The sequence below is a fragment of the Drosophila nasuta genome, chromosome 2L (genome assembly GCF_023558535.2).
Source record: "Drosophila nasuta strain 15112-1781.00 chromosome 2L, ASM2355853v1, whole genome shotgun sequence".
NCBI classification, from domain to species: Eukaryota; Metazoa; Arthropoda; class Insecta; order Diptera; family Drosophilidae; genus Drosophila; species Drosophila nasuta.
In genome coordinates this window covers 4,130,643-4,141,605 of record NC_083455.1, presented here as the reverse complement: position 1 = coordinate 4,141,605, position 10,963 = coordinate 4,130,643, and the positions used below count along the sequence as shown (strand labels likewise).

General features: G+C 38.3%; 1 protein-coding gene across 1 annotated transcript; it reads right to left on the bottom strand.

Moving 5' to 3' along the window:
• Positions 1-2,891: 2,891 nt before the first annotated feature.
• Positions 2,892-4,048, bottom strand: LOC132794272 (mitochondrial 2-oxodicarboxylate carrier). The gene is made up of 2 exons (XM_060804587.1): positions 3,025-4,048; positions 2,892-2,966 (listed from the first exon to the last, which is right to left on the bottom strand). The coding sequence occupies exon 1, from the start codon at positions 3,979-3,981 to the stop codon at positions 3,064-3,066; it is 918 nt and encodes a 305-aa protein (XP_060660570.1). The 5' UTR covers positions 3,982-4,048; the 3' UTR covers positions 2,892-2,966; positions 3,025-3,063.
• Between the last annotated feature and the right edge of the window lie 6,915 nt (positions 4,049-10,963).

Below are 10,963 nucleotides of genomic sequence, written 5' to 3'. Positions count from 1 at the left end.
GCCAGACGCACTGCTTCATCTAGATGAAGAGCCTTAAAGCCACTTTCGAGTCAACTTAATTTCATTTTGCCTCAACTTTTTGAATACCATATGCAAACATAGCCATCGTCGCACACAGACGTTTAGCAAACAAACAAACACACACACACACACACACATCCACACAGTTGGGAATAGAGGGGAACACAGGGGAAAATGAGGGGGCGTAAGTAGCGTTCAGTGTGTCCTGTTTTGTGTTGCCTGCATAATTTAAACGGGGCATGCACAAAGTTAACTATTTTTGTCTGTGGCGTGCCAATGAATTCTATGCAGCTGACCAACTGCTGTGAGTGTTTTAAACAAGTTTCTCCCTTCCTCTCTCTCTTTCTCTTTTGATATCTCTCTCCGTCTCTATTCTTTGCTGTTGCAAAATAGCCGCGGCAACTAAATTATCTGCATTGTTTGCGTTTGTCGTTTGCGACTCCTCTCAATGCCTTTGTTGCAGCCTCTCACCGTTGTTGTTGCCACTCTTGTTGCTGTTGTTATTCCAATTGAAAAGGCCTCTTCTGTTCGTTTAGTGTGTTGTGGCATAAATTTCGTGGCTAAAATATGTTGTCGGCCTAGCTTTTTGGCTCTATAGATGACACCGCAACTCTCCCCACAGCCCCGACAGCCAAGCCGTTGCGGTTGACTAGTTTATTGTGTTCTCGTAGCTAACTTTGCAACTAGTCTGTAGTCCAGGGAAAAATAACGAAATCAATTAACAGAGAACAACGCAAAAATTGTGCATTTTAGTGCAATGAAATTGATACTAATGGACGACAAGCTGAGCTCCGTTGATGGCACAACAACAGGGTATATTAAAATTGAAAATCCTTCCAAAGTTTAATATTAAATATAAACAGTTCAAATTTTTGTTAAGTTTATTGTTCTTTTAGAAATTGTCGAATATGTTCTTGGAGAATACAATATATTATATATATTACCCGAAATCTTTTCATAATTTTATTACTAATTTGTGTTAGTTCAAGCTCCTAGAATCGTTCGCAGTTCACCTCTTTTAATAGCTCTTCAAGCTATTTTCCTCTTCTTTGCGATATTGCCTGGTTGGCTCTGTTTAAAAGCTTTTTTTATACATTTAAGTCAAGAAGACAAGCTCGTCGTACCTTGCACTTGACTCGTTAATCATTTGCCACCAGAAATTACGTATACGTCAAGTGTGACCGGCCCGATAAGCGTGGACGACGGACGTGGGCAAGGTTAAAGCCTGGGATGACACTTTTCCTCTGAGCCACAAAAGGCTTTTCACTTGATAAATGATTGCAGCTCCCGAGTGCACAACTAACGGGTTCAAGGTGACTAACAACTGCCTAAGCTGACTTGCTGCAGTCTCCAACGCTAACGCTAACGCCAACAAAATGTCATGGTAAAATTATGCAAATGAACGCACACAACGGAGAGAGAACAAACAATTTATCAGCCCATGCAGTTTCACCTGGTTTTCCATCTGAATGGCAGCAAACTTTGAAGACAAATCAATAGACTTGTGCCCCCGAAAATTGCAATTAAAATACTTGGCGAGAAACTTGAACAAGTGGAAAACGTGACTTGGACTTGACTGCTTTCTAATTAGTAGTAGAAATCAATAAGAAGGCATTCACGGCCGTATACTTGGGTTCGAGAAAACGATTTTACAAGCAGTTGAAGTCAGACACTGCGAAAAACCTCAACTTACATGCTCGCACATTGCGCATACGCCGCGCTGCGTGAAAATCAAAGTCACTGCACAAAAATCTGTCATGTTGCATGCTAAAAAAAAGTCAGTCAGAAAGTGAGTTGTAAGTTCGCTGAGGTTGAGCACAGGCATAGGAGCAGGAAGCCTCCTACGGACTATCGGACAGACATTGGCTGCCGCAATTCTCTGTCTGCATTTTGCTCTTTTTGCACCACGTTGTCATTTCGCTGTCAGTTTTTCAGCCTGTCTGTATGTTTGTGTCGCGCTGCTGTCGCTTAAATGTCGCCCGAAGAAGAGCAGCAAATGCGTCGAGCAGACGGCAACAGTAGATGGTGTCGATGCACATAAAAATGCACAACATATGGGAGAAATGTTTGCCAGCTTTCGTTCTTCAATGGACACCTTTTGCGAAGCTGAAAAGCCGACAAAGATTCATCGAATCGTTTAAAGTTCTGCGCATCCTTAACGTTCCTAAATTGTGAAACTTAGTTTGTTATGCAGTTAGCTTGGCTGCTTAAAGTTTGCTTCTGCTAATTACCTGCTAACATTTGGATTCTTGTCACCTGGCAAGTACTTAAAGCAGCTTTAAACTTTCCTTTCAATAGTTTTCGAGGGTGGCAGCAAAAACTTATGCGGCGGATAGAAAGCATAAAAACTAGATGAAATTAATGAATTGAGCTTACTGTGCTTACTTAAATTTTTTTTCCACTACAGTTTGGACTTATTAACCTGCAATACTTTAGCTAATGTCTTTTTATACGCGATTACTGATAATGTGGCAAGGTATTACATATTTTTAAGCGAAGAGAAAACACCGACTATTGCAATCGGGTCTTAGCTGCTTTGACTGGCAATGTGGTAAATATTGTTCTTTATAGTATATTTCGAATATAGTACTACTCCGATATACCTAATATGGCGTCCGGTATATATCCTTTATACGTTTAATATATTTTTAGAATAACATCGCACTGTTCCGCTCGAGCTTTCTTACTTGTTTTATGTCAATATCATTTCATTTGGCATATTATTTGAATCTTTGTTCAAAATATTTGAATAATTAATTAGCATTTTATCTTTTATTCACATGTACCCATGCAAATTTCGTGGGCGTTTAATTATGCCATATTTTTTCTGACTACATTTATTTTAAGAACAATAAAAAACATAAATTACACTTATTTTTGATATCTGTTTAAATATATATCAGGTCTCCGATTTAGGTACATCCTCCTAGATCTTACCTTTACAACTGTGAGTCGATAGATAATTAAGACATTCATAGTTATACACAACTACAAATTTATTACTTAAAATCTTTGCAAACTATATCTACTATATATATATCCTTATACCAACTTCGATGACAAGAAGTTACTCATAAAATCATAGCCCAAAAGTAAAATAACTCCAGCAGGAGCTTGACGTATTATCTGAGGAGTTAATCCCTTGTACAGGGCTGCAAAGCCTTCCTCTTTGTAGATTGTACAGAGCGTACGAAATGCTCTAGAATATTTGATATGACCCTTAAAAGGCTGTGGTCCTTGTATCCTGGACTTGGTCACATCAAAAGGAATACTCATAAGGCAACCCATCCAGCTGAATATAATAGCCAGTCCAACTTTACGAACAAATTCTCTAGTTTTAGTCTTGCAAGCAGGAGTTGCATCACGGACAGTGGAAAAAAACCCCAAGTGCGAGACGTGATAAATACCATTTCGACAAGCTGTTGCAGTTACACCTTTGAAGAAACCTTGTAAACCAAAGCCACCCTTTTTGAAGATCTTTTTCGCCACAGTGGCGGTATTCAGTTTTTTCTTCCGATTCGCCTGCTGAGTTATCTTCACCACTTCGAAGGGATTCTGCAGTGAGCCTTCAATCATTCCCGCTATTCCTGCAGCTAGTACATAAGTGATAAAAGTCGGGCTTGCAGCACCAAATAGAAAAACTGGCTTCAATTGCTCAAAAGCCATAAACTTGATCGCTCGCCGAGGAGTGTCGGAGAGTAAAGGCGGAATCATTCCTCGCCAGAATGCTGTGATTCCTTCCTGGCGATAGATCTTGGCAAACGCATCGATAAGGCCATTGTAATTACTATCAGCCTTTGTCGCGCTATTTATCTGCAGCTGCAATCGTGTTTTAACGAAATCCAGTGGCGTCAAGAGAGAAACCTCTACAATGCCCGTAGTTCCGCCAGACAGTAGTTGTATTTGTATTCTCTTTGAACGGGGAATCGCTGACCCGGGGATAGTCTCACTAAAAGGCATAGGTCGAACGAAATTCCCTTAATTTTTTTCAACTGTCAACATAATTTCAAATTTATTGCTTTTAACATTACAGTAGGCACTGAGTACAAAAAAAAGGGTAGAGGTTTTATTGCCATCTTCGCCTTTTCATCCGTTTTAGAGAATTATATCTCTTAAGAAATCGTAGTGTATTTTAATAATAACTAGTGTATTATATTTAACACCTTCCGGTAGTCTTTCCTTATTAAATATGCTTAAAGTAGTTAATTTTTTTTATCAAATGTTTATTGATCCTTACATCTATTTTATAATTAAGTAAATTGAAATTAATTAATCAGTTACAAATATTAAAAATTATTGCAAAATAATACTTTATTTACTCATTTATTTCTTGCTTTGCATTTCAGAGGAATCTTAATAGTTTTCTAGATACGTCTATTTTGTTATATTTAATTTATTATATTTGTAGAAATAGTGTATTGTGCCTGATTAGTTGATAGCAATTTCAGTTCGAGTATGGCGCTTATGGCACACTTCAAGTGGTATGTAATAACCTAAGCAAATATTTAACGAACCCACGCACTCGACACTTGAGCTTGGGGGGGACTTAAGCCAGCTAAACAAGCACTCAGCCAAGATTCGCCATCATGCTCACAGATTCATATATGAAGCCAGCGCCAAAGCCATAGTCTGAGTCGGAGTCTGAGCATTTGCACTCACCGCTAAGTGAGTGCCAGGAGCTATGCCACAGTCTATAAGCAGCGATACGTAAAGCCGAAGGAAAAACTGTTACGAAATATTGTGCACACTTATAAGTATTAGTATTTGTGTGCGTGTGTGTTTGTGTATGTGTGTGTGTGTGTTTTCTTGTTGTTGGCCTGGTTTCTCTGTTCGACTTTGGAGCCAGTAAGTAGCCGGCAGGCTGTCTGCTGGAATATCGCACAAGGCAAATGGCAAGTGAAAATGGCTGCAACGTTGCAAGGCGAGACAAGGCATGGCGTGCAACTGAAGCAGAAGCTGATGCTGCCACAGAATGCCAGCTGGCGCCTTAAAGTAGGCAATGCTTCGTTTCACATGTGCGAGGGTGTAAATATTTCCCATTCTCACTGCTTGCTTCTGTTCTTCTCCTGTTCGTGTTCGTGTTCCTGTTGATTTCCATTACATTCAATATTTTCTAGCATTTTATTTGTCTGCTTCAATTTGCGCGCTTCGAGGCGAGCCGAGCCGAGGCCAATGCAAAAAGTCTACAAAGTGAAAATTAAATTTAAAAACAAAATTTCACAACAATTTGCAGGCCTGGCGGCGCAAACGCTTAATCCTTTATGCCTGTTCCCTTGGACACACAAAAAGAAATAAAAAGAATGGAAATTGTTGGGCAACAAAAAAAACAAAAAGAAGGAAACAAAGTTACCAAATACTTTGGCGCATTCCGCAGTCGTGAGCGCCGTTGGCTACACTCAAAAATGTTTGCTGGTGGCCCAATAAAATCATCAGGAAATCCGCAGCCGGAATTGCAGCTGCCAGGACAAACAGCAATAACAGCAACAGGAGCAACACCAAAGGACAAGGCAGACGCGGCTCTGCTGTCTTTCAATTTCTTCTTTACGCAAAAAATTCCTTTACTTTACCGCCTCGTTCTTACCCTTTCCCCTAACATTTTTGCCTTTCTTTCATTTTTCCTCTCTTTTTTTGCACTTGAAACATTTGCCTGGCTTTAAAAAGGGAACTTCACAGACGACTTTCCATTAAATTGCTCCTGGTTGCATAGTTCAAGCTGCGACTGCAGAGACCTAGCCTCTGCCTCTTTGTCTTTGCCTTTGCCTTTGCCTTTTGCCAAATCAAATGAAATTATTCTCATTTTTTCAGGAGCACATCAATGTGTAGAGGAGAAGGTCTTGTTGAAAACTTAGAGAGAGTGAATACAATAATAAAATAAAGAAATGTTACCAATACATAAGTGAGAATTATTAATTCATGTATCATAGATAAATCATTAGTATAGAGCATTTAAAAAGGTGTTAAAAAGATATGGTAATAATTTTTATAAATTTTTGTATATTAAATGATTAAAAATATGTAATTCATTTAGATAAATTATAGACTAATTTAGAGTATTTAACCGTCCGCATTACGAATTCAAATTGTTGCGCTCTGTTTATATAATTTCGTTTCACATCATTATTATTTATAGAGTTGTTCTTGAAATTCTAATTGGCTGGGGCAAAACTCGGAGGTAGGCAATTAGGTTTGACAGTCGCTAGTTGAACTTGAGTTTTTCGTTGAGCAGACTTTTCTTCTGGGAGCAATCAGCTCGAATCCCTTTTTTCACTAAACACAGTCATAAAAATCATTCGGGACTCTCGACTAGTTGAGTGTTAATGCAAAGGGATATGTGATTGTCCTTGTAAGTGTGTCTGTGTGTGTGTGTGTGTGTATGAGTGTATCTTTGTGAGCGTTGGCAACCCACAAAGACAAATCCTAGCCGAGTACGTGTGGCATTTCCAACGCCAATAAAATCACAAAGTCACGTACAGAACGCCTTGGCCCATGTCCATCACAAGGACCCCAACTCTTTTCGTTGCCTCCCTTGACTCCCCTGCTCGGCTGCTGCTCGTGGTCCTTTTGTCCGTCTGTGGCTGCGTCTACTTACGTTTTGTTCGCTTTTATGGATGTCCTGCGGTGAATGTCTTGCCCATATAAGCGTGCGTCCCATCATGTCCTTTATTATGACAAGCTGCGGTTTTTGGGCTCACCGAATTCCTTATCGTTTTGGGTTCTGGTAATAAGTCAGCGTTGTGTTTGTGTTAATAGTTTTTGTTATTGTACATATTTATGGGTCGAGTTTGTGACTGGATGGGAGAGAAGGGGTGGAATGAAGGGAAAAGGAGAGAGAAGGGGCATATTTGTATGTACGTGTCCAGTTATTAGGATTAATGCTTGGCAATATGCTCGACAATTGCTGCTGGCCACTGAGCTTTGCCCTGTGGCGAGTTTAATGTGATGTGTGTATACGAGAGTTTAGTATGTGAGGTTATTTTGCGGGGCAAAAATGATGATGAATGATTTGATTGGGAGAAGTATTTGGGATTGTTAAAAGATTATCGATGTGATAAACTGTTTGACTACCACCTTCAAATCACTTTTAATATTTAAGTACTTAAGTGATATCCCAAACGAGATCGATGTGTATGAGAAATATTCTAAAGAAATTATTTATGGGATTATTTGGGATAGTTTAACGATTATCGACGTGATAAACTCCTTGACTATCACCTTAAAATCATTTTGAGTATTTAGGTACTTAAGTGATATCCGAAACTTGAGCAATATGTATGAGGAATATTCTAGAAAAATTAATTATGGGATTATTTGGGATAGTTAAACGATTATAAATGTAATAAGCTCCTTGACATTCGCCTTAAAATCATTTTGAATGTTTAGGTATTTAAGTAATATACGAAATGAGATCGATATGCATTTTAAACATTCTTTCGAAATTAATTATGGAGATCGAAAAGGAAATGCTAAAATAAATAATATGTCTATAAGATAAAAGTATAGTTAATTTAAAGCAGAGTCTATGCGACAAAATATTTAAAATGTTAAGATACGTTATAAATAACTAGTCTCTGTCATTAATTACTAAAATAAAATAGTCTATATATGGATAATCGATATTGCACTCAAAATATACCATAGAGTACAAAATATACTGGATTGACAGCTAAAGCAATGTTTTCTACCACACAAGAGTATTTCTTAAATAACTTTGTAATTTATATCTGATTACATTGAAATTTAGTTAATTATTATTTATTATTCTTAGGACACTTGATGTTTGGTGTGTGACCTCATTGCTGTGGTTTAAGTTGCGCTTCTCTATGTGGATTTGTCAATGGCAACTTTCACTTGACTGGCTTGCAAGTGCAATTCATGATTGAAATCAATGTAAAGGTTGCCACAGAATCATTCCCTTTCTCTAGACTGTCTGTGTGTTCCGTTTCTCTTGTTTCTCTTTGCCGTTTTCCGTTTGTCGTTTGCTATGCCCTGTGTCTTTGTCTCAGTCTCTTTCTCTGCGTTGATGCACAGAAACAAAAGCGTAAACAGAAGGTTACTGGCAATTTTTCAATGATGGCTGCTTTAAGAATTTATGAAAACGATGAAACTGATTTCATGGTAACCGTGCCAACTATCTGAGAGCCAAAGCAAATTCAAACCCATTCGAAAAAGCAAGCCAGACCAAAGGCAAACGCGAAACGCAGCGAAACGAACCAAAGCTGGGCAAAAAAACACGAGTCGCGAAAACAAAGATCCTTTTCGCAGGATTGCTGCAGAGCTACAAAGGTTGCCAATGCCATTACCACAGACGAGTAAAGAGAGACAGTAAATGAATGAGTGAGAGAGAGAGAGAGAGAGTGGTGCACAATCCCCACAGTTGCTGTTGCTGTTGTTATTGTTATTGTGGTTGTAGTTGTTGTTGCGGTTATATCCTTGCAATGATTTTCAGCGTCGTGTTTACCCACGTTCGACCCCCTCCCCCCTGCTGCTGCTCCGCATCTGTCTGTTTGTGCTGGCCCCTCCCCTTCTCCTGTCGCCCATCGCTTTGGTGCTGCCTCAGCAACTCACTGAGCTGTGCTAAAACCCACGGCCCTGGCCAGGAATAAATTATTAAATCATACACAGTTTTAGTTTAAAGCAAGCAGCTTAAAGTCCAACCAAGTCACAGCCAGAGAGGGAGAAGGAGTCTCGTCTATGAGCTGTTATCCTACCTGAGCCATTTATGAATATGCGGCGTTGAAATTTCACAGTCAGCGCTTTGCAAATCTGCTTAAGAGCACATCCTCTCTCATTGGCTCGTCGTCTTTCGTTGCCTTTCATTTAGTTGCCGTGCCAGTCGCTCAAGCGTCTAATTGAAGTTTTCGCCAAAGACTAAAAGAAGCTCGCGCTGAAAGTCGCAATAATCGATAATCGCTTAATTGGCTACGCGATTGACGCATTGATGCAGTGCCTAAGACTAAGACTGAAAGAAATGAGCTAACGAATCCACAATTGCGGCATCACGTTCAATGCGGCATCTAAATGATGGCGTCAATGACGGAAATGCTAAATGCCAAATTGTGGATGGTAAATGGCGAATGGCTTAAGTTGTCTCACTCTGGGGATCTTGGTAGAAATGAAGTCAAGGCGACACTCAACTTAGGATATTATTTGCACATTTAAGCCGTCTATTGAAGCCAAAGAGCTTATCAAATCTTACGCTGATTTTCCAACTAGTCATGCAACACTTCTCTGAACCTTCTTTCAGCCCTTTTCGTCATGACTCTTTAAAGTTTCATGTTTACACCTTTTTTTGATTACCTCATTTAATTGCCCATTGCCCAGCATGTTTCATAATTTCTCACAGATTGTATGCACCACAAATTATCCTTCACATATGTTGACATTTTATATGAGAGGAAAGAGAGACTAAGAGAGAGAGAGAGAAAGAAGAAATGTTGTAAAGTGGCTGGCGTCCTCTTTTGATGCTTTCGCTGTAAATAAAACATTGTAAAGAGAGCGAGAGACAAAAGGCAAGTGGCATAAAATGAGCAGACGACCAACTCATAAAACAAAATGCCAAAATACCAAAAAGTCAAAGCACAAGCCGCAAGTGCCGTCAAGTGCGAAATTTAAATTTGCATAAATTATACAGCTCAACAAAAAAATGAACCAAAAAGGCGAAAAAACAAGGAGCAGGCACAAAAAATGCACAAAGACACACAAAGCGAGCCATTTTAACATTACTGGGAAATCATAAAAAATATATCATGTAATCATCAGACGACGCGATGTAAGCGATTTGCGTTTGGACAGCAAGTGTCCAGCAGATTTGAGTGTAATAATGATGAATTTGTAAAAGGGGCGGTTTCACTTTTATTAATTCTGAGGGACGAGGGTAAAATGCGGGAACAATAGCAATCATATTTCATGGTATTTCAGTCAAATATTGTCGAGTGGATGAATACAATATTTACTCTAATTGTCTGCAAAAAAAAAGTGGTGAAAGCAGCAAGCTTTATGTTCAATTTATTAATCGCATCTATTTTTTCGTAAGGGAATCATTTTTTTCAAATAATGTTACCATGCAATTTGGTAATTAGCGTTGAGTTTTATACTTTATTTTGGCGAAGTAGTTTAGTATCTTAATTAGAACTGAACGAATTATTCGTTCTTATAGTTTACTTAGATCGATGAGTCCCATTGTAGACCGTCAGCTACGTTCGTTCGGTTGTTCCCAATATTGTCCGCATTAAAGAATCTAATTTTTTTGTTCATTTTCAATATCCAAATTATAATAAATGTAAACTGTTATTTGATGTTATTAGATTCAACAGTCCTGCGAGAGACAATCTGACTAAATTGAAAAAAAAAACTAAAAAAATGACTGGCCTAATAGAATGAAAGATCTAAACGAATGAGAATCAGATTTAAATCTTTTAAACTATATGAACGACCATCAAAGACACAGTTCGTTCGTTCAGTTAAATGAACCGTTCGTTTTAAATAGTTTAAACTTTATTATTTATAAGATAGTGGGTGAAATATTTGATAGTTAAGTAATAATTACATTATCCAGATTTTTATAACACGTGGTTTGAAATTTAACTTGTGGAAATTATCCCAAATGTCTTTTTCTGTGTATATGAATATGGTAAAGAATATATTAAAATAATGAAAAATAAAAAAAATAAAATTCACTTTGAGAGCTCTACGCCAATTCTTTCCTGTTTATCAGCTATATTTTATATATATTTCTATAAGTTGACAGTTAGGCTACGTTGAAGAACCTTTAATGCTTGATCAAAGAAATGAACTTTTCCCCGATTACATCTTTTTGGGGGTCTTCTTCTTAGATATACAGCTTTGATTGTGCGGCATTTGTGTGTTTCAAAGAGATGCATGGGTAGTGTATTATTTCTTTTGTGTATAGCCTCTGAGCGTCAGTGTTGTCATTAGGCTATGC